General features: G+C 35.2%; 1 protein-coding gene across 5 annotated transcripts in view; it reads left to right on the forward strand.

The window, feature by feature from the left end:
• CDK8 (cyclin dependent kinase 8) overlaps positions 1 to 20,969 on the forward strand; it is a 133,905-nt gene extending 112,936 nt beyond the window's left edge. Inside the window, exons 5-13 of one of the 5 annotated variants that reach the window (XM_045844915.1) lie at positions 761 to 818; positions 3,153 to 3,284; positions 10,058 to 10,186; positions 12,684 to 12,753; positions 13,555 to 13,627; positions 16,240 to 16,337; positions 17,048 to 17,126; positions 17,247 to 17,405; positions 19,691 to 20,969. In XM_045844915.1, the coding sequence (XP_045700871.1) occupies positions 761 to 818; positions 3,153 to 3,284; positions 10,058 to 10,186; positions 12,684 to 12,753; positions 13,555 to 13,627; positions 16,240 to 16,337; positions 17,048 to 17,126; positions 17,247 to 17,405; positions 19,691 to 19,816 (924 nt within the window). In that variant the 3' untranslated portion in view covers positions 19,817 to 20,969. Of the gene's footprint in view, positions 1 to 760; positions 819 to 3,152; positions 3,285 to 10,042; positions 10,187 to 12,683; positions 12,754 to 13,554; positions 13,628 to 16,239; positions 16,338 to 17,047; positions 17,127 to 17,246; positions 17,406 to 19,690 lie in introns of all 5 variants that reach the window. The other 4 variants (XM_045844916.1, XM_045844914.1, XM_045844912.1 and 1 more) reach the window with 4 other exon arrangements.
• The last annotated feature ends 1,242 nt before the right edge of the window (positions 20,970 to 22,211 follow it).

Below are 22,211 nucleotides of genomic sequence, written 5' to 3' on the forward strand. Positions count from 1 at the left end.
CCTCCCCCTCCTTCTCCCCCTTCCATTTTTCCTCCTTCCCCTCTTCCTCCTCGCTTTAGAGAGGCACCACCTTCGATGTTAGTGCAGTCGACACCATCAGAGTAGATTTTAGGTGACAGTTAATTCGTGTATTTTTAGAGATTTTAAAGCTTTGAAATGTTACTTTTGTAAAATCTCACTTGAAAATTTAGCTTCCTTTTTTATTTAAAAATAAAAATCTCAAAACCATTCAGATCATGGAAAATTTCTATTATTTTACTAACTCATTCAGAAAAGACTTTATTAAATTGATCTCACTGTAATTTTTTTTGGTTTAAACATAGGTGCATACTTTGCTATTTCCAAAAAAGGGTATCAAGTGGCTCCTTCCCTATAATTAATTTGCTACTTAGTATTAAATCATCTTTGAAAATGTATTATTCCTTAAAGTTGCAGGACATTTTATATAATTAGAAGAGTTAAAAGGAACCACAGCATACTAACTTGTGTCAGATGATCCACACTTGTGAGACAGCTGATAAAAGGGCCAAGGGAAGCCTCAGCTTTGCATGGAGAGAGGCACTGCCATGTGGGCCTTCCTGAGGGTTGCGTACTGCTTTGCACACGCACATAAAGTCTCTTGGGTGACTTTCTGTATTTGATTATAATTTTTGAGTAAATGAGGTTTTTTTAAAGGTGGATTTATGTTATATTGGCATATTGTCTATCTGAAAGAAACCAGTATTGTCTACTGAAAAAAAACACTATTTTGTTTCCACAGAAACCTGCTAATATTTTAGTTATGGGTGAAGGTCCTGAGCGAGGAAGAGTAAAAATTGGTATGTTACATCTTTGATAAGTCACAGTGTAGCACTCTTTTAAGACTTTTGCAGGCAGCTCTATCACTTCTAATTTTTGCTTTAATAATATGCATATATTCATGTACCTCCATATGATCAAAGCCATTTTTAAAGAGTATACATTAAAAGTGAAAAGTGTTTCATACTCTTAAAGGTGTCAGACAATCTTTAGATACTGAAGTGTTCTAATTATAAAATAAGCCATGCAAGTTTTTCAGAAAAGTCTACCTTCATTAAAAATAGCCTGTAGAGATGAGTGGCTTCTAGCGAGCTCACCTAAGGGCATACAGCAAAATAAGTAATGAAACCATCAGTGTGTTGTTCACTTGAGCCAGATCAGATCTGAACACATGCCTCTGTTGACCTCATCTAGAATAGGAATGACAAACTAGGAAGAACACTGAGGCCAGGCGGGTGTAGAGCCATGGGTTCTGACGGGCCTGGCTTGCAGCAGGCTTTTGCCTGATGGGAAAAAAAATTGATGAGTATTATGTACCTTGGCATGTTTCTTAATAGCTCTGTTTTTTAAATATCAAAATCTTACCCATTATTGGTCTGATAACCTATAACAATAGAACTAAATTAATTTATCCTAACTGGTTATTGTCATTTCCAAGTTATATTTGTCACATTTATTTAGTTTCTTCTGTGTGTGAGTAGAAGAAATGTTGTCATTGAATTGTATTAATTTAAAGGCAGCAGGATTATGGGAGTATTTAACAAAGTAAATAGTAATTTCTGGTTGCATGATTTCATATGAATGAGGATTAAAGTTGATCTGTACCACTTTTCAACAAAGAAAAACACAGCAGTTCTTAATTCTTCTTCCCTATCTTCTATAAATTCCCCAGATTTCACTTTCACTTTTAATTGGACTCAAAATACTCTTTTATGCTATAAACTCTGCAAATTTTTTAGTGGTGGTAACATCTGATGTACCTCCGAGTACTCCTAGCCCTTGACTTCCCTGGAGAACCAGGCCCTGTTCGTACTCTCGTCAAATGACTGTTAAGTCCTTACCTGTGCTTTTAAAGGATTTTGTCCCGTCCAGTTTGGTGGCATCAAATTCAAATGTAAATTGAAAGCGTGCAAAATATCAAAGACCAACCAAACAGTAGTTATGCATGTGTACTTTACCACAAAATTTGGGGAAAACTTATATATTAAGATAATCTCTTTGGGAATTTTATTTCTGTATAATGTATATACATTTCTGTATATACATTATACAGATACATTATACATTATACATTTCTGTTATTTCTGTATAATGTTGGCAGGTTACGGGGGCACTAATGGCTTAAAAAGCATTCACATTTAAGAAGAAATATTAGTCTTCTATAACCAGTACTTAGCAATCTGACTCATGGTTTTAATTCTTTACCAAATTTCTGTGTTTTCTTCTAAACCTCCATAATTAAGTACATTATACTAGAGTCTGCTTAATTAAAACTGTATATTAGAAAAGCAAAAATAAACAAATGGTGGAAGAATCCTGACATTTTTTAATTGGTGGCATGGTAGTGATTTTTCATTCGTATATTTGCCAAAAGCTATGCATAATAACACCTCACTCGATACTCGCAAGGGCAGAGAGATGCAAGAGAAACAAGTTTTGCCCAAGATCACAGTTTAGTAGGCCGATCAGCCATGTCTAAGCAGTTGCATGCCGAGCCATGTTAAACGCCATGAACTCTATCTCACCACAGCTCCAGCTCTGAGATATGAGTGATGGCATTTGTCAGATCACTTAATTTCTTCTAACCTCAGTTTCCTCATTTGGAAAAGGAAGTAACTGATTAAATTATATGACCTGTAAAGTATTTTCCAGCTTAAAAAAAAGTACTACAATTCTTAAGTTAGTAAAACTCAACCCAAATAAGTGGAGGGAAAGAGTGGTTGTATAGTCAATTTTTGATCACCCCAGTGAATAGGCTTATTGATGCAATAATGGAAAGCCTTACCCTGATCTAACTTCTCAGTGCTTATGACCAATGAAAAGATTGGAAATGCAGCTTAACATTCCTGCCCTTTTGGTGGTATGACAGATGGAAAGAAATCTGCCCAGAGGAGTAGGGTCACCCTTGACCTCTGGCAGCACAGCCTGTCTCTAACCCAGCTGAAGAGTGACTGACAATGGTTGGCAGAGAATGAAGATCTCAGTCTTTAAGTTTTGTGGGTTTTTCTCCCAGAATTCAGCACATTTTTAATATCTTACTAAAAACCAATGGTAAAAATAGAGAAATCAATTAAACTTGTTAAAATCTAGTTAACAGTCTTTTATGTTGTTGTTTGTTTGTTTGTTTTTTACAGCTGATATGGGCTTTGCCCGATTATTTAATTCACCTTTGAAGCCTTTAGCAGATTTGGATCCAGTAGTTGTAACGTTCTGGTACCGAGCCCCAGAATTGCTTCTTGGAGCAAGGCATTATACCAAAGCTATCGGTGAGTAGAACTAATTAAGATTCCATGACATTTTAAAAGTGGCTTTGTTGTTGTAAAATATGTAAATTTCTATATATTTTTAAGTCAAGCAACAGAAAATTATAAAAGTAAGAGCGAACACTAACCTAAAATTCTGCCTAGAAATGTTATCATTAGCATTAGGGATTTATCATTCTAGACATGTCTCTCTGATAGATAAATAGATATTAAAAATATTTTAAATATATGGGCTTATACTATGCATTCTAAGTAAAAGTATCTTAAATTTAATTTTACTTGAAAGGAGAAATAAGCACAGTAAAATTTTTAACTCATTGAATTTCAGACAAATGATTCTTTTAAATATTAGCTCCTAAAAAATCCTGTTAAAGTTAAGGGGAAAAGGTTGTAGTTGAGCACATTTTAATTCACTTTTAAATTGTTGATAATACTGATTGATTCCCTGTTATGAAGTATTAGGAAATTAGTGCAGCTGTACTTTTTCTTCCACCTACCTCTTAATTTGTAAGCTATATTAGTAATATTATTATCATCATTAGTATTACTACTTTGTTGATGATTACAGCATTTATTTTGTTTGCAAGTCCAATGTTCAGCTAACAGATCCAATATTCAGCTACCACAGTCCTTTTACTACAGGTTTCTAACATGCTTTCCCTCTTCGTGCCTTCATTGTATGTCTTTATTGCTTACTTCACTTGTTCTGTGTTCTCCAGGATGGCATTATACCCACCTTTCTTTTTTGGATAACTCCATTCTAAAGTCCATGTTTGCTCTATTCTGGATTGGGTTTCATCCTGGCTTTTCCTTTTTTTGGGGGGGGGGTTGAATCTACTGTATTTCATGATCTTGTTCCTTATTTTGCTATAGCACATTCTCAAGAAACTACCTTTGGAAAGATGTCTTATAGGTACATTTTCTAGGTCTTGTATTTCTGAAAAATGCCTTTATCATACTTGACAGTTTAAGCAGGATTTAAAATTCTAGGTACAAAATAATTTGCCTTCAGAATTTGATGACACTCCGTAGTCTTTTAGCATCAGTGTTGCTAATGAAATGTCTCATACCAACCTTATTCTCATTCACTGGTAGGTTACCTGAGGTTTTGTCTTTCTGAAAACAAAATAGGGTTTCTCATCCTTATATCCCACAGTGAAGTGCTGGCCACTCGGTAGACATATTCAATCTGTAGTTCATTTCCTATATCCCTATCTCTTTGTCTCCTAAACTGAGTGTAGACAGATGTTGAACTTCTTGGATTGAACCTTTATACCACTTTTCTTCTCATGTTTTTCTGCCTTTGTCTTTTTTATTTCCAAGAAGTTCTTCTTATTCTCTGATTATTAATATTTCATCACACCTTGTAATGTTTTATGGAAAGAGAAGTTTCTCAAATATCTATTAGGCAGTGATAACCATGCCTTTTAATTGTTTGTAATTTGCTATGTTCCTCAAGTAGTTATCTGTTTTTTCTATAGGCACTTCTTTATTGATATGTCTGGGTCACTTCCTTCCACATGGCAAGTATTCTTCAGCTGTTTGTTGATCCTTGATTATCTGTCTGTATTTAAGAACCTGATTACAAAAAGCTGCTTGGGAACTTCGTGTACACAGATCATAGGACTTCACTTCAGGGTGATCCAGAAGAGACTTGCCATTCACTGGGGAAACCCTAAGGGCCGGTGTGCACAGCAAATCTTTGAGACCATTCAGATTCTTTAAAGGAACAGTTCTCCAACTTTTGGCCTAATCTATGCATACTGTAGCCCCAGGGCAGTGGAGGAGCCTGGTGAGAAGAGGATCAACTCTTCAAATACAGTCGACCCTTGCACAAAGCAGCAGTTGGGGCAACAATCACTCAAACTGTCAAAAATCAGCATATAACTTGTTGGCCTCCTCACACTTGGATTCCCAACTGTGAATTGCAAGTATATACAGACTTTGTAGTTGATATTTCGAAGTACAAAATATTCCCAGAGTTGTGCAGGGCAATGCTGCTTTCCACTTAACAATAATACTGTGGCCCGGGGCCTTCTCTGAACTATTACATCTGCCTTTCGTATTCTAGAAATATCTTTATATGTCTGCCTAGATCAGGTCTCGACATGGCCAGTCTCTTCTCTTCATTCAGACCTTCAAAATACTACCTGTTAACAGAGAACTTCCTTGATCACATAATCTAAAGTAACCAGTCTGTCTTCCCCATCACACTTACTGTCTTGATAGCACCAACTAGTGCCTAAAGTCCACTGAAACAGATCAGCCCAGCCTAGCTGTTCCCATTGTAGGCCAGTGCCGACATGGTGCATGGTGGGAATTTAGTGCGCTTTTCAGTGACTGAATGAATCTTGGCCCTGAGGGTCCTCCTTGTCATTTCTGTGGGTTTGTACCTTTATTACTATGTTGCCATTTCAGTGCATACACAAGGCAAAAGGAGAAGACTTGTGGTCACTTCCCCATATCAATCTTGAATCCAACATTTCTTTTTTTCAAAACTCTTTATGTTAAGTAATCTTCATACCAGCTTTGAGATCACATTTTATTTTATAGAAAAATAAAGGTATGTAAACTTAAGTCAGTTAGATAAGAGATTTCTCAAGTATCTTTGTGACTTTACTATAAATTTAAAATAATTTCAAAATAAAAAATATATATTTTAAAAAGTCAGAGGGAAAAGTAAAAATTATTGAAGGTAATTCTGTTTTTGAGTTACATATTATTATCTACACACATTTTGTTATCTTTTTTTAAAAGTACATTCTAAGTGCACTTAAAAACATATAAACTAATATGAAACACAGCTATTTTTTTCACCTAGAAAGTGAACATTTAAAAGCAGTGTTACTTTTGGTAAGACATATTAATAGACCATACAAATAACCTTAGCTGGTATTAATTGAAAACTTGAGACTCTGAATTTTACTGTGAACATTAAGATTTATATAACCTGTCATTCCCTAATTCTATAATCCGACAGTTTTAATCAGGGCTGTTTGTCACGAAGCTGAACTACCAACAGTGAGGCAGATTCTCATACTCAAATGACTTTATAATTTGGGATAGAGCATGCCTTTCTTCATATTTTTCCCCTCTTCCTTCTTCTCATCAACATTAAAATTTATTGGATAACTCCTAGGTAAACATTTTAAAACTTAAGAGAAACCAAAATAAATGCAAATTATGTAGTTTAAGGTATGTCCAGTGCAGTTGAGAAAACAGTATAAATATATGCATAAAATAATTTTGTCATCTTTAAACAATAGAAAGTAACAAAGACTAGCAATCTGACTTGTAGCCTTTGCTCTGTCACTCTGCAAGGTGCATGTGCATGTGTGTGTTTAAGCAAGGCATTTAGTCCTTTAGCCTCATCTTTTTTAATCCTCACCCACATATATGCTTTTGTTTTTAGCTAATTTTAGAAAGAGAGAAGCATCCATCAGTTGCCTCCCGTACACACCTCGACTGGGGGTTGAACCCACAGTGTAGAGCATGTGCCCTGACCAGAAATTGAACCTGCAGCCTTTTGGTGTACAGGGGCAATGCTCTAACCAGCCGAGCCACCCAGCCAGGGCTAGCCTCATTTTTTAAAAATGAGAATTTAGCCTAACTCTTCTCTTAGATTCCCATCAACTCTGAAAGTTCTCTGACCTTAGGTAAAAACAACTGCCATCTGAGACAGAGAGATCACAGAAGTTACTGACTTGAGTGTCAGTGATTGAACTCAGGTCAGTGACAGTCCCTCTACAATGGCGCTCCCCACCCTGTGTCCACCTGAGCAGGCCAAGAACAATCTGCCATCAGAACATTAGCTCCAAAAAAGTTATGTTGGTATCTTACAAATAGCATTTTTGTTTGAGAGAGAGAAGTTATACATAAACCATTTTTGTTTTAAAAAATAGATAAAGGAGTCAAAAATGAAATTTCTTTCTTGATTTCAGTCTCTCCCTGAAAACCCATTCTTCTCATTACCTATGCAGGTAGCCTACAAGTCCATTAAAGTGCCCAACAGATTCCTCACACCATAATGAAAGCTGTCCACCGAGAACTTCCCAAGCAGTTCGACTTCCCTGTCATATAGTTGTAATGGGAGCAGCCGATAGAAGAACCTATGTGGTTGAATTTATACACAATTTGCTAAATTAACCTTTGACATCATTTAGGAGGGTTAAATCAGCAAGTGGAGTTTGGTGGATTATGTTAAACCAAAGGCTACTGAGAAGCAGCAGAAGAGTGTACGGGAAAATCTGAATGTGTCCAGCTAACACTGCCCCACTTTCTATTACAAACAGATTTTAGTGCTGTGGTCATTATTCTGTTGTTCAGAACTGCAAGCTAAATCACTAAACCAAAGAGAGGAAATAATAGGTTAGTAAACATTGTACTTCCAGGGACAAAGTTTAATTCAGTCTTGAGTATTTGGGGTTTAATTTGTTTGATTGACTTTGTGGAGAAGGCTGAAAGAAAGTTGTTAACTTTTAATTAATTAATAGTAAAAGAGTCTTAAGTTTTAAGTATGGACTTTCAAGCTCAGATTTTGTCCTCAAATAACTGAATGCTCACTGATTATGTAGCATTCTATTAAATGGGAAATATACAATAAAATAGGGAGAATGAGAATTTTTTATTAAGCTAGAAGCTTGCTATTAGTACACCTGTTGATTAAAACATTATTTAGCAAATCTTTTTTCCCCTGTTTGGGTTTATGTGGCATGCCAATTGCTATCTGCTTTACCTGGTTAGTTCAGTAGTTACACAGGAGCATCACAGATTTTGAGAAGTAAGTGAAACTTACATGTTTTTAACTTGGAAAATCTAAAAAGAGTTAAGTAGGTAGGTGAGCGAGAAAGCACTTTCCCATGAACTTGGTACAATCTGACAAAAATAGGCATGATAGGAAGGAAAAATGATTTATAAAGATTAGAAATTTGCCTGAAATAATAGCCTGGTTGGCTAACTCAAATTCATGATTAATGTTTGGGTCAGGATTCTGAAGAAAGGTTGGTGAAATTGACAAAAGTGAAAAATAATAGAAAAGATATAAAGAAGGAGATTATTAGGGTGAGATTAAGCAAGGTTTTAGTAAACTATTTTTTCTTACCTTCCTGACTTTTGATCATACACTCATTTCTCATCTTTCTTTAGATATTTTATCTTCTTCTTTAGAATTTTGCCTGGCTAACCAGCAGGACTTGTTACAGTGTCTTTTCAGTGCAATGAGTAGAGTTTTAAGCACACAGCTGTCACTTTCTGTTGTCCTGCTTAGCTAACCTGTCTTTCATTGGATTACGATGATCAAAGGTCAGGTTCAGATGGGGTACCCATGTAAAGAGAATAAACTCCCAAACTCACAAACTCCCTAATTTCCCCATTTACTTTTTGACGTTAAAAACAAAAGAGCTTGGCTTACATTTCCTAATGAGTCTTTTCCATTTTATGGTATTGGCTGGACTTGGTTCTTACCTGGGATAAAACTGATAATGTAATCAGTGTAATTTTTTAAAAGCACTTGCTGTCAGTGAGGGTGTATAGTCTTTAAGTAAATAGATGATTAACTTGTTACTCTGAAATGTAAATGTGATCATTTTATTTTAAATTAAATACCTGTATTCCAGTTTTGGAGTTAAAGAATTCTCTTATTTTTAAATTAACATTTTTTTCTCATGTTCTATTTAAGTGCCAACTAATAACATAGATGAACAATCAGCTTTAATAAAAGTGATTTTTATTGGTCCCACTACAGTCATATTGGTTAGATCAGTCAAAAACCATTGAGTGTCTGCTCTGTGCACACCGTTGTATTTAATATAAAGGAGTTAACATTGTCACTTTGGGGATTGTTAAAAGTAGAACTGGAATACTTTCAGCTTTAAAATCTGAATTGGTAGATCGATCTTTCTACTGAGTAAAAACATAATATGAATTTAAGTTAACCTGTATCTTAATGCAAATGAAAGGAATTTGTTGTATACAGAGATCCATTTCACTTGCTTTTATAAGTAGTTTTTATGAAGTTATAACCTTTGTACCCATTTTAAAGGTAGTGTTTTACCCCCCTTTTGGTCCTTATTAAATACTTCACTTTGCAAAATCATCTGACACTTTGTATGCTATAAAGAAACACTTTGAACAAAAACCTCAAATAGAAATGTTGTTTCCTTAGGATATTTGAGGTCAGTCACTGGCTTTTTCTTATAATGGCACCTTGCAAATAGTGCTAGCCTGGGACCATAATTATTGAGACTTTACAATTAGCAAGTACGTAAACAAGATAAAGGAAAAAATATTTTTACCAGAAAAAATTGTGCTGATATTTTTTGGCAACAAGCTGTTGGGTTTTGGGCTTGTTTATTTTTTTTTGTTTAGTTCTGTTTGTGGTTTGCATGTTCCATATATAGCTTTGTATATATTTCATGGACAAGGTAATGTTTGAGGCATTTAAATCTCACCAAAAATGTAGCTAATCAATTGATTTAAACATGAAATGAAGCCACTGGGTGGGGTGGAGGTATAGCAGGGCATGAAGAATTGGGGGTGGGGGATGGAATGGGAATCTATATTTATAAATCATATTCTGTGATATTTATAATTGCTTAGGAATTATTATGACTTATTAGGGAAAGAAAGGAAAGAAAAACACACCCCACCAAGATAAAAATGCATTTTGTTTTGGAAAGAACCACTTTATTTTCCTCCCTTCTTTTTCTTTTTTCCTTTCCGTTTTTTTTCTTTTCTTTTCTTTTTGTCTTTTTATTTTAAAGATATTTGGGCTATAGGGTGTATATTTGCAGAACTACTAACGTCAGAACCAATATTTCACTGTCGACAAGAGGACATCAAAACTAGTAATCCTTATCACCATGACCAGCTGGACAGAATATTCAATGTAATGGGATTTCCTGCAGGTACACATTATGCTTTTGTTTTTGTTTTTAAATCACTGTTGTTTGAACTTAGATATCTTCTTCGGAAAGGTGTATATTTTTAGCTGTTAAAAGCTATTCTTACTCAATTCTTTATGTTTATGACTTGCCTTTATCAAAGATCCATAGAAATAGCAAAATTTGTAGAGTTTACATATTAGCATAAAAATATTTAGAGGTTTCCTGAATTTGAGGGTGTATTTTTGTTTCATTTTGGTTTTTGTTCTGTTTTGTTTTGTTGTTTAATATTTGAAATGGTAAAATATTTGCAATATCTGTATTAAAAAGGTGCCTTTAGTTCTTACCAATAGGAACTATAAATAAAATTCAGTAGCATGCATTTTTGTCTGGCAGCACATATAATACTGCCATTACTTCGAATACGAATATAAATTTTGAACATGATTTTTATGTAGGGCACTATACAGATCTCATATTGAATAATAGCATTGTTTGCTCTATAACCTTTGTCAATAAGAACATTCCTTAAGTATTCTGCTAGAACATTCAGAATGTAGGCGAAAGTCTAGCATTCCACACAGCCTGGCCTGCACTGATCTGTGGCAGGAAGGACGTTATTTAGGTGTCTCGGCACAGGTGTTCGATCTTTCAACCTAGATCGTATTCCTTTGTTATACCACAGAGTTATAGTTCATCAGTTACCGGAAACTCTGCCCAGTGGTCCAGGATAATGAAAATTTGTTTAAAATTACCTACATAATTCTGGGTAGTCAAATACTTACTAGAAATTGTTTATTAGGAATTTTTCTCAGGTCAATATAACTCAAGACTAATAGAGAAATAACTGGTAGTTATAGTTTCACATTTCCTTATAAGGGTGCTAATTATTAGTAAATGCAGAATAACTACACAGATATTACCTTTCTCCAAAATTGGTTAACAATTATGCAAAGACTGTGCTGTTGTGATGGGAACTTCATTTATTTAATGAATATTTATTGAGTGCCTGCCATGTGGCAGACACTGTATTAAATATAAAATATTATTGACTTAGAAATGATTCTTGCCCTCTTGGAGTTTACACTGTAGTATTCTAAGTAGACCATTTAAAGAAGAGGCATGGTTTCAGTAGATGGAGAAGAGCAGCCTTTATTTCCCACTTCTGAATGAGTCAGCCACTTCCAAGGTCCCAGAGAAAGGAACATGGCTTTAGAGGGGGAGGCCTATTTAGGAGACGATTCTTAATGTGTGATTCAACAGTTAGGGTAGGTTCATCTTACAAGAAACTTAAAGAGCAGGCAGCAGAATATAGATTTGATATGCTAAAGAATGAGAATCCCTGGTAAATTTTTGAGAACTAGTAGCATGACATATGTTACATTTTTAAAAGATTAGAATGACAGTTGTACATAAAAATCAAGGAAAGACAAGTAACTTTAGTCATGGAAACCAACTACATGCCTATATCAGTACTACAGGAGTAAAATGATAATAAGGATGGAGAATAAAGGACGAATATATACTTTTTTATAGGGAGTGTGTAATTGAGGGAAAAGTTAAAAGATTATCTTAAGATTTTTAGCTTGAGAAATTGAGAAAATGAAGAAAATAGTTAAGGAGAAAATTCCACTTATGAGCTGAAAGTAAATATTTAGTTTACTTTATAATATGTGATACCTGGAGAGGAAGATAGCAAATATTTTTACAAGTAAATTGAAAGAAAGTCAAACCTCTAAAGACCATTTAAAAGCTAAAGGTGTTGTTAAATGACCTGTCGCAGTGCTGTGCACCCTCTTTTACTTTATCAAGTAAAAGTCCATCAAGAATGATGGAGAAAACAAGCTATCCAGCATGTTTTGTTTGAACAACTCAAATGCCAACAAAACTAATTGAAAAGGTTTTCTACTAATATATTAGTACTGGGGTTTTTTTTTGTTAAGATTACTGAAGCTGGCCAGGGCAACAGCTGGCAGATTAATATACGAGTTACATCCTACTCTATTCTATTTCAGATAATTTTTACTGTGTACATAGATCACTGATATAAAGCAATGTATTTAATAAGGTGAAAATAAGGAGGGCCATATAAAAAGAAGTGTACCTTAAAGCTACTGAGGGGAAACATTACATTTATTATTAAAAAGATTGGTTACAGATCTAACCAAGAAATTTTGTGGGAAAAGGGAAAAATTGGTCTTACAAATAGAAATAGAACTATTTAATAATAGAAATGTTTATCTAAAACTTATTACCCTCTAATTACAGAAATTGAGGTAACATAAACATACAGAAACATAAAACACATAGAAAGTAGGCATTAGAAAGATGGAGATCTAACGCTACCCAAGGAAGAAGTGTATTTACAGTTCAGGATAAGATGTGCACGATAGCTGACATGTATTTGAAGTCCCTGCTTCCCTAAAAGTAGAGAAAAGTAATGAAAGTTGAGATAACCTTTGTTAAAGTTCTTGAGAATAGGAACCTAGACAACATAAAATTTTATCAATGTATTTCACAGATAAAGATTGGGAAGATATAAAAAAGATGCCTGAACATTCAACGTTAATGAAAGATTTCAGAAGAAATACGTAAGTTGGAAAGAAAATAGACCCTTTGTTGATTTTTGCTTTTCCAGAATCCTCAGTAGAAGATTGAATACTCACCATAATAGAATATGCAACATAAGATTATTCCTATAAGTAATTTTACATATATATGCTAATAAGTATTTTACATTATGACAGTCTTCATTTTTTAAGATGTTTAAATGGTATAAGGAAGGTAAATATCTAATACTAGTTCCTGATTTGGATATGAGAAAAAAATTTATTTATTTCCATATTTGTTACTTTTTGGAAGCATCTTTGGAAAGTGTCATAGCTGAGGCAGGAAGACACTGATTTTTTTTTAAAAACCTTGCAAATAGCCATTTGCATACCCACCTAGGTTAGGCAGTTTTTAGCAAGTTTTAATAGAAAAGAAGGAATGTTTCATTTAGATACAATGCAAGATCAAAGGAGTGGGAGAGGGCAATTTATAGACCTATGACAAATTTTTTTCTTTTTTATTTATTTAAGGCTGAGTTATACTTTTGATCCACACATTATTTAAGATAATTCTTGAGATAACATTCATGTGAGAAAAGCTATTCAGTATGTATTGTTAATAAAATTCTCTTGCATGTAATCAGTGGTATGCATTCAGAAGTGACTAGTGGAAATAGTGAAGTATAAAATTGATTTAAAGCCACTCTTTTTTTGCTGATCATAGTGTTTTTAGTATATATTCTATATTGATTATGATAAAAAGAATTCTGTTTGGAAAAACTTAAGCCAATGTAAAATTTACCTCAAATCTAATGTAGATATTTCATAGTATTTCTCTTTCAGGTATACCAACTGCAGCCTTATCAAGTATATGGAAAAACATAAAGTTAAACCAGATAGTAAAGCATTCCACTTGGTAAGCATTAGAGAACAATACTAATGAAATGCATTTCCCCTCCAACTGATTAGTTCATCATGAGGCTTTTTGGGGTCAATTTATATGGTTACTCTGCATATTTAGAGTACTTTAATGGTAAATATGGAGATCTTGCTGGTAAATACTAGTAAAGACATCAAAATATTTGTTTTTCTAAACCTGTAACATGATTTGACATTGTTAGATTAGATTTTCTAAAGATAGTCAGTGTACCAAATTTGTTGAGAGCATTTTTTTAAGTTACTCAGTTTCATCAGTTATTTTTTTTAAATTTCCAATTTCCAAGAAGAATCAAGAAGAAAATAACCACACCATTTAGAACTATTTTCTACAGATTATTTTGTATTTCAGCTGTTTGAAAGACTATTTACAAAACTCCCAACATACCTCTTACACATTTGGGTATTGGAAGTCCTTCAGTGATGGCATGTATTACTTGCTTTTTTGGAAGAGTATAAGAGTTGCAGTGTTTACCAGTGTATAATGGAAAAATGATAACCTAGGATCTAAATTAATCCAGGTACTATCAAGGTAATTTATGATGAGGTCATATTCAACTATTACCAACTTAAATTTGTAATATTTCCATTTTTATATCATAAAAAATAAAAATGTTTTTCATTTTTATGTTTTCCAAAGAAGTTAGGTTACATAAAAGGGGAATCTGAAAAAGCAGATTATATTTTGCTTGGCTTAAAATCCTCTTACTCCTTTATTCCCAGTATTTTTAAATGAATTCATTAAATGGGCATTTTTCTTTTACTTTGAAAGGATTAAACCTTTCTTTATAATAGTCCAGGCCACTAGGCAAACATTTGTTCTGTTTCTGCTTTTCTTCTCCTGTTTCTGCTTCTGCATGTTCTACTTATTTTTGTATTGTCACGCATATTTCATATCTTATCAGCAATTTTAAAAACAGTGCTTAACATATTATATTACCATATGATGTATTATTATCCAAATAATGTTTATTATAATGTACTCATACCAGGACCCAAATTAGAAGGTTAGATCCTTCAAAAGTATGGACTTATTTATTCTTCAAAATAATGGTAATAGCAATGGGTCAGAAGTTACTATTTAGGGGAAACTCTCTTCCCCTCAATTCACTGCTGCTCAGTGTAGCCTGAGGTGACTCTCAGCGCCATCACTGCTGAAATTCTAGGAAGTACTTCCTTTGCCACTTGTTTGCATGACTTTACTGGAATGACCCATCTTGGGTAGTCCCATCGGAAAGCTCAACTATAACTCCATCAAAACTGTTGAGTATTTTAAATAGTAAATCCATGCTTTCCCTTTCAACTCTAAAAATAAAATAGTGCTTTCATTAAAATATCAGATCATTAAAATTAAATTTAAATCCTATTATCCCAAGCATTTCAGATGCATTTTTTAAATATGTTTTGTTTTCTGTCTTCTAATTGTGTTATCTCCCATTAAGGCTCAATGTGTCTGTTAGTTCCTTGGTTTTCAAAGTAAGGCCTAGTCAAGCAGTATTGAAATAATCTGGGAACTTGTTGGAAATGCAGATATTGGGGGCCCTGTACAGGTAGACCAGCAGGAGCTCTGGGAGTAGGTCTAGCAGTCTATTTTAAGAAGCCCTCCCCAGGGTGGTTCTGTTATACTCTAAAGTCTGAAAAACACTGCATCATACGTCATCAGAGACTGTAAGCTAAGACACCACTATCTGGGTAATCTCTTAAATCGCGTACTAAAATAAGAGCCTTTGGTAAACTATGTTTTAACCAAAAAAATGCTGAACTTTCACATTAATGTGACATTTCTATGTGTAGTAATAATAATAATAACACATAAATTAGTTGCTCTCTTTATGCCAGGCACCGTTAAAATTGCTTTCTATATATTAACTCATTTAATCTGAAAACAAACCTGTGGTAACAGATATATTTTTAGTCTCCTGTTGATGAAGGAGGTTACAAAGAGGTTAACTAACTTGTCCAAAGTCACTGAACTAATAAATGTCAAGTCAGGATTTTAACCCAAGCAGCCTCTTTTCCAGAATCTCCTCTTACCTAACTATACCTCTGTACTTTCCAAGTTCTCTCTGTCAGTTACTGTATTTGTTTAGACCAGGACAGCACTGTCCAGAGCTCTCTCTGATGAGCTGTGCTGTCTAATGGGGTGGCCCCAAGCAACATGTAGCTGTTGAGCTTAAGAAATGTATCTGATATGACCGAGAAATTGATTTTTAAATAGCTGCATGTGGCTAGTGTATGTTATTTGTGTTATAACATTCTTTTTCTCTTAAAAAATAGAAGAATTTTAGTCCTCTTCTAAACTGGATAAAGCAATTTAGATAACATGGGGGAAAGCTCAATGGTTTAGAGTAAGAAGATAGAAGTTGTGTTACTTCTTACAGGAGAAACATATAAGATAGTGAATATTAAAATGACTAAAACGTGAATTACTACATTAAATTTAATAATCAGTTTTTTCTTAAGTTGAGGGAATAAGTGCTATCCAAATTGTGTTACTCATCAAACAATGTACACCATACCTCCCACATTATATGCCAAGGGGTGTAACTATGAGAAATAATGCAGTAATGTTTTTATGACTTACGGTTTCAGCTTCAGAAGTTGCTTACCATGGACCCAATAAAGCGAATTACCTCAGAACAGGCTATGCAGGATCCCTATTTCTTAGAAGACCCACTTCCTACATCAGAGTAAGTGATCAATTTATTAACTCACCGGCATGATAAAATTGGGGGAACCTACTTTCTTTTAGTTGTCCACTACAAGTTGCCAGTCATTATATGAGGACCCAAGGAAATCTTTATGGGAAGCAAAAATGAGCTCTGATGGTTGAAGTGTCACTTAAAGGTTTGATAGTTGAGAGCTGTCCCTGTCCCTCGCGTACTTCACGAGGCATTCTGGTGTTCACTTCAGCAGCAGTCTGGCCGCTCGCGAAGGGCGGCTGTGCCTGTGTAGCTCGTTCAGACATGCTGAGATTGCTCTGCTTTCAGTTACAGTTTATGTTCCAGCTACAAATCCCATTCCCACATAAATCTGTTTCCTATACCATCTTTTTATTTTAAATATGGTAGGGAGAGTAAAAAAAGATGTGTTTGAATATTGACATTTTGGCTGGAATCTGTATTTTGGTTGTAATAATAAAAGACTAATGCTGGAATAAAAGAAAAAGTTGACTCATATTACATGATTATTGATTAATTTTATACAATGATAAACCCTTAAACTACCTGCTATAATGTCACTGAGAAGAAGATTCATTTTGTCCCAGTCATATGAAAGCTTTTTATGTTATAAATATGGAGACAAAGTCCATCTTAAAAGATTAAAATGAAAACCATTTAAGTGAAGCATTTGAAATATTGATTAGTATATCAGAAGTCTTTTTTTTTCTTGTGATTAGTGTTTTTGCCGGTTGTCAAATCCCTTACCCAAAACGAGAATTTTTAACGGAAGAAGAACCTGATGACAAAGGAGACAAAGTAAGTATTAAAATATAGTTGACAGCTTCTTGCTGTAGTCTGCTACCATAATATTTTCAGGTTGGGTGTATTTTGTTCTCCTTCTGAGTTGAACTTTATTTTTCTGTTCAACCAATTGAGAAGAACCAGCAGCAGCAGCAGGGCAATAACCACACTAACGGCACTGGTCACCCAGGGAACCAAGACAGCAGCCATGCACAGGGACCCCCGCTGAAGAAAGTGAGAGTCGCTCCTCCTACCACTACCTCAGGTGGACTGATCATGACCTCAGACTATCAGGTATCTCAAGGTCATTTTGTACTGATCTGCATGTCAGTGTTTGCACGGGTTTGTGACCACTGGGAAATGGGATGTAATTCAGAAAAGAGTTTTCTGTGCCTGCAATGTGTGAAACACATCGACAAGAAGTGCTTTCGGCATGGAAGAGTGCTGGCAGGGGTACAGTGGAGGGAGCTTAGACTTCTGAGCTAGCAGACTTAGAATAATCAAATTTAAATTCAGCCATTTGTTAGCTGTGTGACCTTGGGCAAGTGTTAACACCATTTCCTGGCTTTAGCTTTTCATCTGTAAAACAAGACAGGCAAAGCCCAACTTGCCGTTGTAGGAGGAGAAGTGGCCAGTCTTACCACCTTGTAGTAGGGGCTCAATAAATGATATCCATTGTTTTGGAACAATAATGTACTATAGTGATTAAGAAGAACATAGGCTCTCATATTCTAGCCCGGCCATGGACTCCTAGGTAACCTTGAGTGACTCAGACATTCCCCGTGCCCGCGTGTGTGTGGTAGGGATGGTGGTAAGTGTGAGGCTGCAGTAAGGATGGAATGAGAGAATCTGTACTGAGGCACCAGATGCATGTAAGGCTAGACTGACATAGCACTTACAAGATGATACAAATCATTCACATCATTTTTATTATCATTAAAATTCTTAGTAGCATCTATAGTGCCCAGGAAGTACGGCACTTCAGAGTTGTGCTGGTGCTATTGGTGAATATAATTACAAGAGCTTGTTGAGTACTTACTATGTGCCAGCTGCTGTACAAGGATGAAGAATGCATTATTTTCTGTCATTTCAGAAAACTGAGGCTTGTAGAGGCTAAATAACTTTCATGTGTTCATCCAGCAACCTGGTAGTAGATGTAAGGCTCAACTCAGATCTGACTGCAAAGGTCCTGAATTGCCTACTTGTGCATCCTATCAAGTGACATTGTCAGTTCCTTTGCCAAAAGACCTGTTTTGAAAATTGTATACCACTTCTCTGCTTATTCTAATCATATTCCCAATTAACCTGGGTTTCAGTGTGGGAAGGATACTAAAGACTTGACCAATTAGAGTTATGTACCTACTAAAAGAGAAAAAGAGGTCTTATTAAACTTACAAGTTTCCCAGAGCCCACTACTACACTTCTAGAATTAGATGCCAACTCTTTGCTTTGGGTGAAAAGAGAGGTCCGGCCCACCAGACCGTGGGAATCATTGCCTGAATAGCAGTAGTGCTCTTCCAGTAAGCCAAACCAGGAAGACGGGGCCGGATGTCTGTGGGGGTTGGTGTTCGTCCCACCGTCTTTTCCTTTCTGTCTGGGTGGGAAGAGTGCCCCTCTCTTGGCTCCAGAACATGTTTGCACACCGAGGTGATGGCTTTGACCTTTGCTACTGAAACTAAGAAGGTGTTGCGGTGTTCCTCTGTTAATGTTGTTCTTGTGGTTGATTTCAATGGGTGATTTCAAAAACAGTATCTCTGTCCACTCTTCTTAAAATGTCATTTTTGCCAGGTTTGGCAGAATTGAGGATTGTTATGACTTATTAAACAGGCTTTAAAAGAGGAAAGTAATAAATTATGGTTAATCTTTTACAGTGTATCTTGGGAACCTATAGCATGAGAGAGGTGCAGGAATAGGAATTATAATACAACATCAAAATTAGAGAAGTCTGAACTCTATCCCTGTTTTTTCCCTTTGTGCTATTTTTAGAACTGAGAATACCAGTCTTACATTTCAGTAATTTTATTTTTGTATATACCTTGTAATAGAAAATAAGATTCATTAATTTAAAGGACATAAAAATATTTAATGCCAAAGAAAATGATTCTGTGGTTCCTTTTCTTGTCATACTCATTTTTTTCTTTAGCTGTGTGTGTTGGAAGATTTCTGTTGAAGAATTTCTCTCTCACCAAGAGAGTAGTGTGTAAGTTTCCTTTGGATTACTTAATGTATACAACAAATTCATGTGTAAACCTCTCAAGCAAATTTGTTATTACATAGCAAGTATATTCCAAGCAGCATAGAAAGAGTGTTACTGTTGTAGGAAAAAAAGAACTCTCCAGCATAGACGAGGCTCAGCTTAGTATTCTTTACCAGCAGTACTTTTGACCTTCATAAAGTAAAACTGATCTTTAAAGATCTGGGGTTTTAATTGTAAAGCTAGTACATAGTTCAAGACTTTTAAATTCTTAATGCCTTGAAATAAGTGGCATTTCAAGCACACATGATCAGCCCTGCTGGCTTGGGATGTAGCCAACTCAGAAACACGTGGATCACATCTCTCCCTCATTCTCCTTTTCTAGCGTTCCAATCCACATGCTGCCTACCCCAATCCTGGACCAAGCACATCACAGCCACAGAGCAGCATGGGCTACTCAGCTACCTCCCAGCAGCCTCCACAGTACTCACATCAGACACACCGGTACTGAGCTGCGTTGGAATATTGTCAATGCACTGTTGCTAACGCTGCAGGATGACTGCAGCTGTCTGCGGGAACCTGGTATGGGCCATGAGAATGTACTGTGCAACCACATATTCAAAATGTCCAGTAGCCAAGTTCCACCACTTTTCACAGATTGGGGTAGTGGCTTCCAAATTGTATCTATTTTGGAGTTAGACTTGAACAGAAAGTGCTAGCACAGTTTGTGTTGTGGATTTGCTACTTCCATAGTTTACTTGACATGGTTCAGACTGACCAATGCATTTTTTCAGTGACAGTCTGTAGCAGTTGAAGCTGTGAAGTGTGCTAGGGGCAAGCATTTGTCGTTGTACGTGGTGAACCCTTTCAGTGTACCAACATCATCTGACCAATAGTACACACAAGAAAAGTTTAACTGGTACTTGAAACATACAGTATATGTTAACAAAGTCACCAAGACTCAAAATGAGATTATTTTGGTACACCTTTCATCTTAGTGTCTTATCAGTGGGTTGATTCATTTTCCACATTAATCAGTGTTTTTGACCAAGACTATTGCTTGGGTTTTTTTGAAAGTACAAAAAGCCACATAGTTTTTCCAGAAAGGTTTCAAAATTCCCAAAGATTAATTTCCAACTTATAAGTTTGTTTTATTTTCAATCTATGACTTGACTGGTATTAAAGCTGCTATTTGATAATAATTAAATACATTGTCATTGATATAAACCTGTTTGGTTCAGGAAACAAACTGAGACGATTGTCATAGACAGTGTTTTTTTTGTTTTTTTCCTGTTGGTGTTGCTGATTTGTGAGCATGCTTTAAGATGGAAAAAGCATGAATGGTAACTTCCTTAAAAAGGTGCGGCATCCAATTCAGATATTTTGTCCTGATTTTAAAGCTGGTTGAAGTAGTGCTATTAAAATTTTGTTCAGTTAATTTTCTTTTTAAAAACTTGTTCGCACGTTGTTTAGGGTGCCCTTACTTCAGCAAAGGAGAAGGAGTAGGAGAGCCTTAGAATTTTTGAGGAAAAAAAACCTATAACATACAATGTACTGTATCAAACTATTTTACTGAATGACACAAGTATTCTGAATTTAAAAGAAAATTGAACATTGTTAAAAACAAGGTGTTATGTAATAAATTTATTTTTCATAAATCAAAAGACAGAATCAGCTGTATTTTTATATAACAAAGGTGTTTTATTTTATTTTAAAATGTGCCTTAACAAGTACCCTCTAAATCAATCTCCAGTTTTCACTAATTTCTGTGCTATCTGCCTCCATAGTGCTATCAATGTGGATCCCTCTCTGTTACAGTTAGCACTGTACTACTATGTAAGTAGTACATACTTACTCCTGTAAGATATGAAATAGACAGCTTTCTAATGGAGAGAAGTTATGATGAACCTTCTGTTTCTAGAGTAATGGCTAATTCTGCGTTATGCTGCAACCAATTTGACTGTTTTATCCCAGATAATATCTTTCCTTCCTCCTTCTGCACAAAATACAGAAGATAAAACCACAAACAATTTTTTTAATTTCAATTCATTCATATCAAAGCATTCTAAAACAATTTAAGAACTGAGGAATACCAATGCTGATAAGCCTGACCATAACAAAATTCATCAAACTATACACTTTAGATTGGTGATTTGTATTGTATGTAAATTATGCCTTAAAGTTGATTTGTTTAAAATCTGATAGGTGTAAAGCACATAGCACATCTAAAGCATAAAAGCATTTGTTCAGTCTTAGCTATTATTGGTGTTCTCTCTATATGGAAATGTAATTTTTTCTTAAGACTTAAAATATGACCTTGTTCTAGCAGTAAGTTCGTCTTTCCAGGTCATTTCATGGCCAAATATTTCCTAGTGTCTCACGACTCAACTTCAGACGTTTACATGAGCAGCAGTGGAGTGCTGGAGTGCCGATAATTCCAGGGCTAAAATATTTAAAAGTGCTTCTAAGTTTAGTAATTTTTATTAAGTTTTTTTTTTCTTTTTAAATTCTACAAAAGTTAGGGGCTCCTTTTTCTCAAAAAATGTTACTGAACAGTTAATACCTTTCACAATGTTCATCTCACCTAGGGACAGCTGTGAAGTTTGTCATAACCTGAGACTTCTTTGAAGGAGCAAGAGAACTGAACTTACTAGATGTTTACTAAGCACTTGGTGTTAGATATTTACTAAGCACTTGGTGTGTGTTAAAAGTCATTTCAGACCTGTGGTCAAACTGAGCCGACACAAACCACAGTCCCTTTCCTCAGATACTCAAAGGAGCTGCGTTCAGTTGAGGAGTCAGGAAGCACACACAGAGACAGTGGAGGCCCTTACTGGGTCAGGCACTAGGTGGGAGGTTGAGAACCATAACTGTTTCTCTTCCGAGCAGAGGAAACAGTATGATGG

The sequence above is a fragment of the Phyllostomus hastatus genome, unplaced genomic scaffold (assembly GCF_019186645.2).
Source record: "Phyllostomus hastatus isolate PE091 unplaced genomic scaffold, TTU_PhHast_1.1 phas_contig_41, whole genome shotgun sequence".
Lineage (NCBI taxonomy): Eukaryota > Metazoa > Chordata > Mammalia > Chiroptera > Phyllostomidae > Phyllostomus > Phyllostomus hastatus.